General features: G+C 43.8%; 3 protein-coding genes across 3 annotated transcripts in view; all 3 read right to left on the minus strand.

Annotated features, from left to right (window-relative positions):
* LOC111955825 (myosin-binding protein C, slow-type-like) overlaps positions 1-665 on the minus strand; it is a 38374-nt gene extending 37709 nt beyond the window's left edge. The window contains 1 exon segment of the mRNA XM_070436485.1: positions 380-665. Coding sequence (XP_070292586.1) covers positions 380-401 — 22 coding nt within the window. The 5' untranslated portion in view covers positions 402-665.
* A 5425-nt stretch (positions 666-6090) lies between these two features.
* spi2 (Spi-2 proto-oncogene) lies at positions 6091-8880 on the minus strand. Its single transcript, XM_070436352.1, has 3 exons — positions 8829-8880; positions 8613-8706; positions 6091-7791 (listed from the first exon to the last, which is right to left on the minus strand). Exons 1-3 carry the CDS (start codon positions 8832-8834, stop codon positions 7406-7408), a joined length of 486 nt encoding a protein of 161 aa, XP_070292453.1. The 5' UTR covers positions 8835-8880; the 3' UTR covers positions 6091-7405.
* Positions 8881-9524: 644 nt separating this feature from the next.
* Positions 9525-12120, minus strand: LOC111980998 (transcription factor Spi-C). Its single transcript, XM_024012107.2, has 5 exons — positions 11631-12120; positions 11292-11379; positions 10982-11085; positions 10722-10821; positions 9525-10502 (listed from the first exon to the last, which is right to left on the minus strand). The coding sequence occupies exons 1-5, from the start codon at positions 11631-11633 to the stop codon at positions 10003-10005; spliced, it is 795 nt and encodes a 264-aa protein (XP_023867875.1). The 5' UTR covers positions 11634-12120; the 3' UTR covers positions 9525-10002.
* Positions 12121-14824: the final 2704 nt, after the last annotated feature.

Genomic DNA, 14824 nt, shown 5'->3' on the forward strand with positions numbered 1-14824 from the left:
ACTCTCAAAGTATAGTTTAGAGAACTTATTTTGTCTAATGCTAAATGACTACTCAATAATTCCAACAAACGAACAAAACAAACACAACAAACAATATTAGGCTGTTAGCCTAATATTTACACAACAAGAAAAAGGAATTAAGGGTTAATTGAACTTTTCCTCATATTATATGTCAGTAGAGAAAATCAACTAATAATTACAACATGAAAGTAAAAGAACATATGCATTACAATTATCAGCTATTGTTAATACATTAAACAAGCAGGATCCTAGATGCAGTCTGAAATTCTAACAAAGCGTTGCTTCAGGACAGGTTGTACAGTACAGTTTTCTGAAACCCTTTCTGTACACTCAGTGAGGAGAACAGGGGCGCTCCTACCTTTTTTTGTGGGCTCTGGCATCTTGAGCCGGGTCCCAARAAAAGCGTCAACGAATGAAAAGCTGCAGGTCGGTAGGTGCCTTCAGATCAGCGTGATTGTATGGGAGGCCAAGTGGGGCGTGGGAGCCCTCAGTCCAGAGGGAGAGAGATAAAGATGGGTGACCACCAGGGAAATTCTCTGGGACCCACAGACCAGAGTGATGGGAAGAGATGAGGAGGGCACAGTGTGGGACAGTATGGGAATCTCAATGGGGGAGAAGCGGCACTGTGACACATCTAGGAGACGGGCTTCCTGTCTTTATATAGCAGGGCAGCAGGCCCCTCCTCTCTCTAGCTGACAGTACAGCTCCATCCTGCCCCCAGCATCACTGTCCTCACTGGCCTCTATGCCAGCTCTATAGGCTGCTCTCCCAGGGATTCGGTGTGATGCTGGGTGGGGAGACTCTGGCAGAGGTGTGGTTCTTATTCTAAAGGTTCTGATTCCTCGTCCAAACAGTGGTGGATCCAAATGATTGGTTTCTGATGACTTCCTGAAGGTTGTCAGATGAAAGGATGCTGAGGTTGGCACTATGACGTACATAACTGGCCAGCCGCCAGTATACTTTGAATTTCACACTGGCCACTCAGGGCTGTGTGGCATCAAATGTCTTGCCTTACAGGTGTGATGTAATCTGATAGTGGTACATACACTACTATCCTGGAACTCTAAAATACCATATCAAAACCAGTACAGATAACACACTGTTTTTGAAATAGATGCACTTTTAGGAGTAATACATGTATGCACGTTCAAAAAACAGAATTGGGACAGAACATTTCAACTGTGGCTTAATTAATTATTGTAATATATAGAAGGCAGACAGAGGCTCTTGGACCATCCGTTGCCTATACAGTATCAAAATAAACAGCACTTTGGGAGTACAACACTTTGTGGATTTATTTAGTGTTCCGTGAACTGGATGCCACCATTGCCCAGGCTATCAACCCTGAATGAGATGGACATTGTGTGGGTGGGGAAAAACATCGTAGGGTTGCAAAATTCCTGGAAATTTCTATAAATTCCCTGGTTTTCCCRGAATCCCRGGGTTGGAGGATTMCCATAGTCAGGCGGTAATRAGCAGGACATCTGGAACCCTCCAACCAGGATTTCTGGAAAAACTGGGAATTTATTGAACGTTCCAGAAATTTTGCAACCCAAAATAAGGCAATGAGGRAGGAGACTGGTCAGTTATAAAGAGTGGTAAATAGGGCATAAAAGCCWATGAGACATTTCGGGCGTGAGATTAATCTGATAGTTCCTGATGATTCAGTCACATTCGTTAGGCCTATACCAAGAGCTATTTGAGTGACTTTGTGGGTWCGCTRMACATAAAAAGATTGAGAAGACTAGCTTATATAGACTTTATGCCAAGTGTCAGAGATCTGTGTAATCCTCGAGGGATGCTGTCCAAGTAAGTAGGCCTGGCTGCGGGGCCAATAAATACTGGAGAGCTGCCTGGGCGGTGGTTATATGGCCTATACTTAGAAAGCTGTCATGAACCTTGACATTTGACATATCCGACATGGAAAAGGGGTTTGATAGAGAATTTTCAGATTGGTGCGGTTGCTAGGAGGCTAATTAACCTTTTAGCACGTCGGGTGAGTGATAAATCAGGCAGTGGTCTCTAGTGAGGCTGTGACGATTCGGTCAACAAGGCTTAAAGCTGTAGGGGCTTAAAAGGAGAGGTCATCTTGGTGCTTTTATAAAACACACAATTAGGGCTTCTTATTGTGAGCAGTCCCATGCTCCTGTTGAGACTTAACATAACATAACCACTCAACACCAGGATCCCATTTCCCCAACACTTCAGTTGTTCCTGAAAACTGTTCCACTGCATCTTGTGCTATCATTCACTGTATCAACAACATACCAAGATGTGGCCAATATCAGCGCAGTGCTGCCCCTGTCCATTGAACACAAAAGACTACTGAAGACTGTTTACTGTATCTGAAACAACATCTCTGCCTGCAGCCTTTCAGGCTATCCTATTGAAATGGGAYAGTAAAGCCCTTCATAAAGAAACCCTGCAACTAATTTGTTGAATCTCTACATATGATACTGCACACCTACTATGCACATTGTCTCCTAATGACGTGGAAGACTTTAATGATTCACACCAGACAGATTTCATGAAGAAAAAAACATGTCCTTACTTAGGCCTAGTGTTAGGTGACTGCCTTCACAGATAGTTTTGAAGTATGTGGCCTTTCTTGGTAACAGACACACACAGGCTCTGTACCCCATTTATAACTCAGAGTGGGCTCCAGTTGTAAATGCAAGGCTTAGGGCAGTATCATGTGGGTCTGCTACAAAGAGCACACAAAACCATTTGGAATTGCCTGGTCTGGGCAGGAGTTGGCATCCCAGGGGAGATTTAGCCATGAGGTCACCCTTGAGAGCTGATAGGGACAACCAGGRGAAACAGCGCCCCTCAGAGGAGCTACACTGACCCCTGCTGGTCACACAAGGACATAACAGCTCTTACCTTTCTACCTTTCTACCCATTAAACACATGATGAAACTAACACCAACACATACACATGACATGCTTCCTGGCATGTACACATGCAGTATGTAGACATACTCTAGTCAATGATTACATGAAATTGTTAACCTCACACAAAAGGAGAGATCCCACAGACCAGGCAAAGTATCACACTCAGCCAAGAGACTGCTATTATAGTGATGCTCATTACTGCATAATTCTGTTCCCAGAGGAGAATGGCCCATTTTAAACGTTGAGGGTAGCATGGAAAGTAGACTGTAAATAGACTAACTCCTACCTCCTTATGGTGATTGAACTCCCCATGCTCTGATCAAATGTCTCTCTGACTTCAGGGTCCAGTTTTTTAAAGGTTATCTCTCCGGATTTTGGCTATCGGATAGGATTAAATGCAAAGAAATTGAATGAATAGAACAGGGGTCCCCATTCAAGTCAATGATTCATCCATTCTATTTTTATGCATTTAATCCTATCCGATAGGCGAAATACAGATGGATAACTTTGGAAAAACTGGGCCCAAGAGACATTCCTGGGAGCAGAGGCATATGAACCTCTCTGGACTGGTTGACGAACATTTCCAGAACCCTCCCTCCAGCTCTCCAGTCCATGTGGCAAAAAATRTGGAGCTTGAATGACAAAAAAATGCTTTACTAGGCCTACTGTAGTAACATAATAGGTCTATTGCCTAAACTCTATCCTAATATTTATGTATAGCCTTGAAATATTTTCCTGCGATATGGGCCCCTCTAACCAAAAGTATTTGGCACTGTTTAGGGCTATTGTATACGTAGTATAGTAAAATGACACCTAGGAACAGCCAACGGTTGTAGGCCTAATCGAACACATCTGTAGCAATAAGGCTAACAGTCAATTGGCTCTATAACTTTATACGCTTCCTGTAGGGGCATATTAATTCCGGCGATTCTCTTTCAAAACGTTTCTTAAACGGAAGCAAACGGGAACGAAACCGGGAGGGACATACCTGAATTTGTCCAATAGAAACTCGTTTCGTTTTGCAACTGGCGGAATGAATACACCGACCCTTGCCTACTCTTCACATCAACTAAAACGGAAAATTCCCCTGAACAAAATATAGGCCTGTGAAAGAAAATGCAGTAGCCCGAACTCACCTCGGCACTCTGCAGCTCAACTGGTTTTTATGTATAAGAAATAGGCCTACATACTTTTTCAAAGAAACGTTTACATGGTGTTTATAAGGTGGAAACATGGCATATCTCGATCGTGTCAACCGTTCTTATTACGCCTCAGTAGTGTCAACAGCTGGGCAGGTGAGATTAATAATTATGCACGCGCTCCACAGCGGCCTCAGATTTTTCCTGCGGTGTATTTAGTTCCCATCATGCAAATGTCAAGACATAATTACATTTAGTTGAAAAACTGAATGGATTATGTAATTACATGAATTGAAAATGCATCAATACCAGACTAGTCCCCTGACATGGTCACGTGGTCTGGGTATTTGTTTCAATTACATTATTTTTCATTMTTTTTATTAGACTTTATTAACATTTAACAAGAAAGAAACATAAGTAAACATTATGAAACATAAATATGATAAAATATATATTATAAACTGGGGTGGTTCGAGCCACTTAATGCTGATTGGCTCAAAGCCCTGGTATATTTTTATGCAATAATGCCTAGTGGGTGTGGTACTGTATATGGCCAATAAACCAGGCTAAGGGCTGTTCTTAGGCGACGCAACGTGGAGTGCTAGGACACTGCTCTTAGCCGTGGTATATTGGCCATTATACTACACCCCCATTATTGCCTAATGTACACTGAGTATATAAAACATTAATTGATTTAGGCTATAGATTTTTAACAGTAGCTAGGCCTGCTGTTTTGAGATTTTACAGGTACAGTCGGATGTTAACATACACTTAGGTTGGAGTCAGTAAAACTCGTTTTTCAACCTCTCCACAAATGTCTTGTTAACAAACTATAGTTTTGGCAAGTCGGTTAGGACACTACTTTGTGCATGACACCAAGTAATTTTTCCAACAATTGTTTACAGACAGATTATTTCACTTATAATTCTCTGTATCACAATTTCAGTGGGTCCGAAGTTTACGTAAACTAAGTTGACTGTGCCTTTAAACAGCTTGGAAAATTCCAGAAAATGATGTCATGGCTTTATACGCTTCTGATAGACTATTGGACAGTTTTTGAGTCAATTGGAGGTGTACCTGTGGATGCATTTCAAGGCCTACCTTCAATCTCAGTGCCTCTTTGCTTGACATCATGGGAAAATCTAAAGAAATCAGCCAAGACCTCAGAAAAGAATATTGTAGACGACCACAAGACTTGTTCATCCTTGGGAGCAATTTCCAAACGCCTGAAGGTACCACGTTCATCTGTACAAACAATAGTACGCAAGTATAAACACCATGGGACCACGCAGCTGTCATACTGCTCAGGAATGAGATGCGTTCTGTCTCCTAGAGATGAACGTACTTTGGTGCGAGAAGTGCAAATCAATCCCAAACAAACAGTAAAGGACCTTGTGAAGATGCTGGAGGAAACAGGAACCAAAGATGTGTATCCACAGTAAAACGAGTCCTATATCGACATAACCTGTAGGCCGCTCAGCAAGGAAGAAGCCACTGCTCCAAAACCGCCATAAAAAAGCCAGACTACGGTTTGCAACTGCACATGGGGACAAAGTACGTACTTTTTTGGAGAAATGTCCTCAGGTCTGATGAAACAAAAATAGAACTTTTTGGTCATAATGACCATCGTTATGTTTGGAGGAAAAAAGGGGAAGCTGCAAGCCGAAGAACACCATCCCAACCGTGAAGCACGGGGGTGGCAGCATCATGTTGTGGGGGTGCTTTGCTGCAGGAGGGACTGGTGCACTGCAGAAAATAGATGGCATCATGAGGGAGGAAAATTATGTGGATATATTGAAGCAACATCTCAAGACATCAGTCAGGAAGTTAAAGCTGTGTTGCAAATGGGTCTTCCAAATGGACAATGACCCCAAGCATACTTCCAAAGTTGTGGCAAAATGCTTAAGGACAACAACGTCAAGGTATTGGAGTGGCCATCACCAGCCCTGACTTAAATCCTATAGAACATTTGTGGGCAGAACTGAAAAAGCGTGTGCGAGCAAGGAAGCTACAAACCTGAGTCAGTTACACCAGCTCTGTCAGGAGGACTGGGCCAAAATTCACCCACTATTGTGGGAAGCTTATGGAAGGCTACCCGAAACATTTGACACAAGTTAAACAATTTAAAGGCAATGCTACCAAATACTAATTGAGTGTATGTAAACTTCTGACCCACTGGGAATGTGATGAAAGAAATAAAAGCTGAAATAGATAACTCTCTCTCCTATTATTCTGACATTTCACATTCTTAAAATAAAGTGGTGATCCTATCTGACCTAAGACAGGAAACTTTTACTAGGATTGAATGTCGGGAATTGTGAAAAACCAAGTTTAAATCTATTTGGCTAAGGTGTATGTAAACTTCCGACTTCAACTGTATATGACTGGCATGTAGTGTAGGCTTTTGCTATAGGATACTACACTGAATTTACAAAACATTAAGGACACCTGCTCTATCCATGACAGACTGACCAGTTGAATCCAGGTGAAAGCTATGATCCCTTATTGGTGTCACTTGTTAAATCCACTTCAATCAGTGTAGATGAAGAGGARGAGACAGGTTAAATAATACTTTTCAGCCTTGAGACAATTGAGACAAGGATTGTGTATGTGTGCCATTATACATACTTATACATATATTATGCACATATACACTGACTATACCAAACATTAGGAACACCTTCCTAATATTGAGTTGCACCCTTCAAGGTGTCGAAGGCGTTTTACAGGGGTGCTGGCCATGTTGACTCCAATGCTTCCCACGGTTGTGTCAAGTTGGCTGGATGTCCTTTGGGGGGTGGACCATTCTTGATACACACAGGAAACTGTTGRGYGTGAAAAACCCAGCAGAGTTGCAGTTCTTAACACAAACCAGTGCGCCTGGCACCTACTACCATACCCTGTTCAAAGGCACWTAAATCTTTTGTCTTACCCATTCACCATCTGAATGGCACACACACACAATCCATGTCTCAATTGTCACAAGGCTTAAAATATTCTTTAACCTGTCTCCTCCCCTTCATCTACACTGGTTGAAGTGGACTTAACAAGTGACACCAATAAGGGATCATAGCTTTCACCTGGATTCAACTGGTCAGTCTGTCATGGATAGAGCAGGTGTCCTTAATGCTTTGTACAGTCAGTTTAGTATCCTATAGCAAAAGCCTACACTACATGTCAGTCATATACCTCTGTCTGTGTAAAATCYCACACAGCAGGCCTAGCTACTGATAAAAATCTACAGACAAAATCAAGTCAGTCTTCAAATGATTGATGATTGAATTGATGATGATCGAATTGATGATTGATATTTACAATAGATTACAGTTTTTCATGTGAAAATGTGTCCTTTACAGTTTTCCCTGATGGCACTTCCTCAAGGCACTCAAGGTYGCTCTGCTGAACTGATAGGTCAGTTTCTTCTTCACCTTGAAGATCTCTCCAGACCGGGCATAGTTCCTCAGCGCCCTGGACATCTTCTGGTAGGTCATGGGCCTCCTGTTGCCTTTCCTCTGCCCCCAGAGTGCTGCTACCTGTTCCTTGTTCCGGGAAGAGAAGCGGAACACTCCGTCTGCTGCCGCTGGCACCCAGGAAACGCAGTGGACCATRCCAAGGTTTTCCAGCATCTCAAACAAGAAGTGAAACAGACGCACCTTTCTACCTGTAACCACAGTAACAWTGATAAGATAGAGTGGAGCGGTTAACAATATCCCGTCATATTTGATAATAAAAATCCCTTTGTGAGATGACCAGCTGTGATGGTGTTCAGTGGTAAAAAGTTGTAAACATTTAGCATTTGATATGTATGTAAAACATACAGAGATAAGCGGTGTATGGGACCATTGTCCTTTACAGTTAAAGGCAGGTCTCTTTAGGCATTGGTCCGTCAGGGCAGCATGAGTTCCAGTGGCAGTATCTACTAACCACAAAAAGGGAACTTGCCTCTTTCACCAGGTCCAGTGTGGTGTGTGGGTGCTGGTCTTGCTGGCATAGTATGTGGCAATGTGTGGTCTGTCCMTTTCTCAGACGGTGTAGTGGTGTTTTGGTCCAGTAGTGTTGTTGTGTAGCCACCGTGTGATTGCATAGCCTGAAAAACACGTTTTTTTTTAACCAACTGAGTTGTATGACTGAGACAAGCAGAACATCACCCAATAAACTATAGCCCTATACTGTGTATCTTTCACAGATCAAAGTGCTGTCTATGACAGGCTGACCTAAGCATCATGGGGAGGCTTATATCTGTCGTTCTGCCCCTGAACAAGGCAGTTAACCCACTGTACCTAGGCCGTCATTGAAAACAAGAATTTGTCCTTAACTGACTTGCCTAGTTAAATAAAGGTAAAAAACATATTTAAAATAAATAAATATCATTGAATGAGTACCTTTTCCTCATGGCACCAGTGATCACAACAAGTTTCACCAAAGTTTCCTTCCATTGTCACTGGTGTAGGTAAAGCACAGACACCTCCCACTGCAATAGTGTAGAAAAAGAGGTGGCATTAAAAATATACAATAATCCATTTATTTGTGTGATTCATAACGCTAATAGAGAATAACCTTTTTCTCCGCCATCTCCAGTGCCCTGTCTGTAGTGTTCCTCCAGAAAGTCCAAAATCACCTCCAGATCTGTCTGGTTATCTTCGGAAGAATTCTGACAAAGATAACCGATTCAAAGTGTACAGCAGACTCACACATACAGTTCAGTTTGAAAGTGTGATGTCAATATACATCACTGTGCAGTTATCCTTAAGCTTATAATGGTCTCATATTTACCATCATTGTCGGATGCACGTAGATTGCTGCAGTCACAGGTCCTGATCTCMGGTTTTTCACAGAGTTGTGTGTTAGATGAAATGCATGAAGGAACTGTGTGACACCCAGGCTTTTATTATGCCTCTGCAACATGACAGCCAGTTGGGGCTGCCTTGCTTATCGCCTGGCCTGCACTACTCACCACAACTAGGCTACCATAATAAACTTTCACCACAGGAACAATGACCACCACCCCACAAAGCCCACCACCAGAGAAGCACTGTCTCCCAGGACAGACCACATCCTCACCGCTGGGCAAGATAAGAGCAGCCATGGGCTCTCTTGACAGGAAAACAGCACTTATCACAATGGTTTGCCTTTTGGGATAGCGATACACCTTGTGTTCATGTCTTACAGAGTGTGGATTGATGGGGAATTGTGAGTGAGGGGTAGACAGTGTTGTTATTGCCGTTGCACAAGCAGACATATTTGGCTCATTCAACAAAGTTCATGGTTTTCTCTTTTTTTTTGCCTYTTTTTTTCCTAGGACACAACAAGGATGGKACACTTGTTGGAACTTGTGACATTTTCACCATTGTTAGGTAAGCAAGAATGGCACGGTTATGAAGTCAGCTATGAAGTCAGTGTTGAAGTTAGTGTTGACGCAGTKTTGAATAATTCATTGCCTAAAATAAAACCGTATACACAGTACAAATACAAATTATACAAAAGTGATTTATTAAAATACATCAATGTGTGTGAGATACAAAGGATTTCAATTCATTATTTACAAAATTATATTTAGTAATACATGTTCGTATTTGAAACCAACATTGTAATTCTTTCCCTTTACATGTACAGTACCCACACCGAATGCTTATAACTGGTTCACAGTTCTCATAGGTAAAAAAGTGAATATATTTTCATTATTTACATATTCAATGATCCACAATACCTGATCAATGGTCATTACATTTTCTTTTAAACGGCATAAGGTGCTGACTAACGGAGAGTAAACATTTTTACATTTTCTTTACCATGACTGTTACGTTTCCTGACACYCATAACACAATGGCTGSATAACAWGCCCCAGTTGTAGGCCCCCGCAAAAGTATGCAGGAGTAGCAGTATGAATTGACAGCTARCTAAAGCAGCTTTTAACCTCTGTTATTTTCCACAGTGACATTACCTGAGTTCATACCTTGGTGACTGTGGATGAAKTGAAGCTTGTGGCAAGATCACAGTCTCCCTGGAGGGAGTAATGTCCATACCAGCTGTGCCAGTCAGGTGCAGTGGCAGAGCCATAGTAAGCCTGTTCTACTGGGGCATGCTGCTGGTGGAGGAGCACCTCCCGCCCAGGGTGGCCAGCCTCGGGGTGCCCGGCGGGGGGAATGACGTGACTGATGCCYCCAAGCCTCTGGATGATCGACGGGTTGAACTGGTAGGTGAGTTTGCGGCGCACCTTTACGATCTCGCCCGTTCGGCTGTAGTTGCGCAGCGCCCGTGCCATCTTCTGATAGGTCATGGTCTTGCGGTTGCCCTTGCGCTTGCCCCAGCACTCGGCCAACTTCTCTTTGTTCTTGGAGATGAAGTGGAAGGTGCTGCTGCCACGGTCCGTCCACTGGATGGAATCAGCCATGTTGGGATCGCCCAGAGCCTCATGCAGGTACTCATAAAGACGCAGCTTCTTGCGACCTGATGAGATTAAAAGGTTGACTTTAGTTATAATAAAATCATAAACAGGCAGAGATTCAGTTGTAATGATGTCAATTTGATACTTGGCAATCAAAAGTCTGAAGCAATAGAATACTAAAGTATTAGAAACATGTTCAATTCTAGCGTGTGTAGTGGTACTCTCTCACATCTCTTACAGACATTGTCATCACTCATCACTGGTGGCCAAACACTGCTCACCTTTGCCGTTCCTCGGTGGCGGTGCGATGGAGTAGAACTGAGGGTACTCCACAGTTACAGATGGACCCAGTGAGTCGTAAGGAACAACATGAGGCCATGACTGGCAGGACGAGGAGAGAAAAACTGGTCAGGTCAGTCACATCCACATGAGACATGACACATACATGTACTGTAACCATACATCACAGTTGTGCAAACTTGGAGAAGTCAGTCAATAGTACTATACTGGTAAAATACAACCACTTGTTCTATACGCTCACCGTCTGCTCATTCCAGTCATATGGACCTGGCACATCAGAAGGGGRGGTGATGGGGTAGCAGCACATTATGCTCGATCGCGTTGGAGGCTCAAAGTACTTATATTCTAAGTAGAGGGAGAAAAATATAGTCATTCAATACAGTCTTCACTACCAGAACCAATGAGACTAAAATGTATTGAATAATTTTTCAGACATGCTCAATACAAAGAAAGTATAAACAATAATGTCTGTGCGTAATATAATGATGGTGATTGTTAGCGTTCAGATTTAAATCTGGTTTTCTGGCATGAGTGTTGAAGTGTAAGTTTACCTGTATCACAATACGGATCATCAGAGTGCCGTTGAATCACATCAATTGCATCCTGGAAGTGCTGGTTGATGTCATTATCCAGGGAGATCTAGGAAAACATCAATTACGTGCAATCAACTACAATGTCGTAATTAGGAGAAAAGTTACGTAAGCTACAGAATGAATAGGAATACAGGGAGATCTAGGAAAACATCAATTACGTGCAATCAACTACAATGTCGTAATTAGGAGAAAAGTTACGTAAGCTACAGAATGAATAGGAATAAATGCCTTATTCTAAAACAACATGAAATGTATTTAAAATAAAACTMAATTGATCTTCAATCTGTCATGACTCACCATTGTGTATGTTTGAGCGTGAACTTCAKACAAGGCAAGCAGTGTCTGACCACTGTCTGTGTGAGATGGATGTACTTGTGCAGGTGTATATATAGTGGTGTAAGCCCCCAATATTCACCTTTCGGCTAAAATGAAGTGTCAGATAAAGAGATTGGTCGATTTAAATGTGTCAACGTCAATTCGTGGTTGGCAATACTTCTCTTTTTGGAAGAGCAGATCAGATACACCTCCCACAATCACTCTTTCACACTGTTACTAGATCAGATCACATGAATAACAATAACCTCTCTTATGACTTCATTTATCCAGGAATATCCTTCAATAGCATTCTAATTAGCATTTTTGGGTAGATATTTATAAACATGCATATTATCTTACCATAAATGCTCTTCAGTAAATATAGACTTTACTGTAAATTAAAATCTGAGACCCTTGAACTGCTGAGGGAAATGTCTATATAATTTCCATTATATCTTCAGTGTTTTAAGTGTATTGTCTGACATGGCTAACACTTACAGAGCGTATAGAATGTCTACACCCCCTTAAGCTTTTTTTTCACATTTTGATGCGTTACAAAGTGGGGTTGAAATAGATTTAATTGTACTTTTTTGTCATTGATCTAGGCAAAATACTCCACAATGTCAAAGTGAAAAGAAAATTCTACACATTTTTACAAATTAATGAAATTTAATAACTAAAATATAGTCATTACTTAAGTTTTCACTTCCTTTGTTTAGGCAAGCCTAAATTAATTCAGATGTCAAATTTGGCTTAACAAATCACATAATAAGTTACATGGGCTCACTCTATGGGAAATAATAGGGGTTGATTTTTGGGTAACAATAACAAATCAAATATTGAATATATCTTTAAGCATGGTCAAGTTAATAATTATTGTTGTGGATGATGTATTAAATCACACAGACACATCAAAGATGCAGTCGTCCTTCTGAACTGAGCTGCAGGACAGGAAGGAAACTGCTTAGGGATGTCACCATGAGGCCATTGATGATTTTTAAAACAGCTACAGATTTCAATGGCTGTGATGGGAGAAAACAGGATGAACAACATTGTCACGACTTCCACCGAAGTCGTTTCTTCTCCTTGTTCGGGCGGTGTTCGGCGGTCTGCATCACCGGTCTTCTTGCCATCGTTGATCCACTTTTCATGTTCCATTTGTTTTGTCTTGTTTTCCTACACACCTGGTTTCCATTTGCCTCATTAAGTGTTGTGTATTYAACACTCTGTTCCCCCCATGTCCTTGTGTGAAATTGTTTGTTTGTAAGTGCTTGTGTACTAAGTTACTGGTGCGCGTCGGGTTTTGTACCCATGTAGGTTATTTTTTTATTGCCGTTGTTTTTTTAAATTAAACTGCTCCGGCTATTACCTATTTCTGCTCTCCTGCGTCTGACTTCACTGCCACCAGTTCCGCAACCCTTACAGAATTCCACACCACCCATATGGAGTCAGCAGGAGCAGGTGCCCCTGGTATAGGGGTCGAGGAGCGCGTCCTGGAGCAAGAGGCGATGATCCACCATCTCGGCGCCGCCACGTACCACGTTGTCCAAACCATGGACTGCTGGGAGAGACAGGGAGTTCCTCCAGCGCCTCCCCCAGCACAACAGGGGCCTCCACTACTCACTCCCCCTGCACCCGGTTCCAGTGGGATTCGCCTCACCCTCCCCGGGAGTACAATGGGACGGCTGCCCGCTGCCAGGGTTTCCTGCAGCAGTTGGAGTTATACCTGGCAACCGTCCACCCGGCTCCTTCGGGACGTGAGAGGGTGTCTGCCCTCGTCTCCTGTCTCTCGGGGAAAGCCCTGGAGTGGGCCAACGCCGTGTGGGTGGAAGGAGATGCGGTGCTGGACCACTTTGAGGAGTTCACCCGTCGTTTCCGGGCAGTCTTCGACCACCCGCCCGAGGACAGAGCGGCGGGTGAACGTCTTTTCCACCTACGGCAGGGGACGAGGAGCGCACAGGAGTTCGCTTTGGACTTTCGGACCCTGAACTCCGGAGCGGGATGGAACGACAGGGCCCTGATCGACCACTATCGCTGCAGTTTGCGCGAGGACGTCCGTCGAGAGTTGGCCTGCAGGGACACCACCCTCACCTTCGACCAGCTGGTGGACCTGTCCATTCGGCTGGATAACCTGCTGGCCACCCGCGGAGGTCCAGATCGGAGTCTGTTGGTTCCATCCCCCAGCACCACCGCTCCGATGCCCATGGAGTTGGGCGGTGCTGCGCTCAGGGTGCACCATCTGTGGCCACAGAGGTCACACTGCCGGTCGGTGCCGGGTTGGTTCCTCTGGGGGTCGAGGCAGCAGGCAGGGCACTCTGGCATCACCCCAGGTGAGAAGGCACCATTCTCACCCAGAGCCCTCTGTTGCACACATGTTTTTGTTTGTTACTTTTCCTGAGTTTTCCCCGCATTCCCAGCATAAGGCGCTCGTCGATTCAGGCGCGGCTGGGAATTTTATTGACAGATCATTTGCCCATAGTTTAGGGATCCCCATCGTTCCTGTGGCTATGCCTTCCCAAGTTCACGCCTTAGATAGTCGACCATTAGCTAGGGTTGATTAGGGAGGCCACCGCTCCTCTGGCATGGTGACGCAGGGGGTCACACGAGGAAGTCAGTCTCTTTCTCATGACTCTCCTGCGTTTCCCGTGGTGCTAGGCCTACCCTGGTTAGCTTGTCATGACCCCACTGTTTCATGGCAACGGAGGGCTCTCACGGGGGTGGTCGCGGAGAGTGCTCGGAGAGTGTTTTAGGGTTCCGTAGGTGCTACTACGGTGGAAAGTCCAGACCAGGTCTCCACCGTGCGCATTCCCCCGAATATGCCGATTTGCTCTCGCCTTCCCAAAAAGAAGACGACTCAATTACCACCCATCAACGGGGGATTGTGCATATAATCTCTGGTAACGCTGCATTTTCCAGGAGTCACGGGTATCCTCTGTGCACAGGCGGAGACGGTGCTATGGAAACATATGTCTCCAAATCCCTGCATCAGGGTACATTCGGTCCTCCACTTCCCCCGCCTCCTCGAGTTAATTTTTTGTGAAGAAGAAGAGGAGGGAGTCTGCGCCCGTGTATTGACTATTGAGGCCTTAATCAGATAACTGTGAGGTACAGTTACCCACTACCTCTTATCGCCACAGCGATTGAGTCAATACACGGGGCGCGCTTCTTCACCAAAC

Source organism: Salvelinus sp. IW2-2015, linkage group LG3 (genome assembly GCF_002910315.2).
Source record: "Salvelinus sp. IW2-2015 linkage group LG3, ASM291031v2, whole genome shotgun sequence".
In the NCBI taxonomy this organism is placed as follows: domain Eukaryota; kingdom Metazoa; phylum Chordata; class Actinopteri; order Salmoniformes; family Salmonidae; genus Salvelinus; species Salvelinus sp. IW2-2015.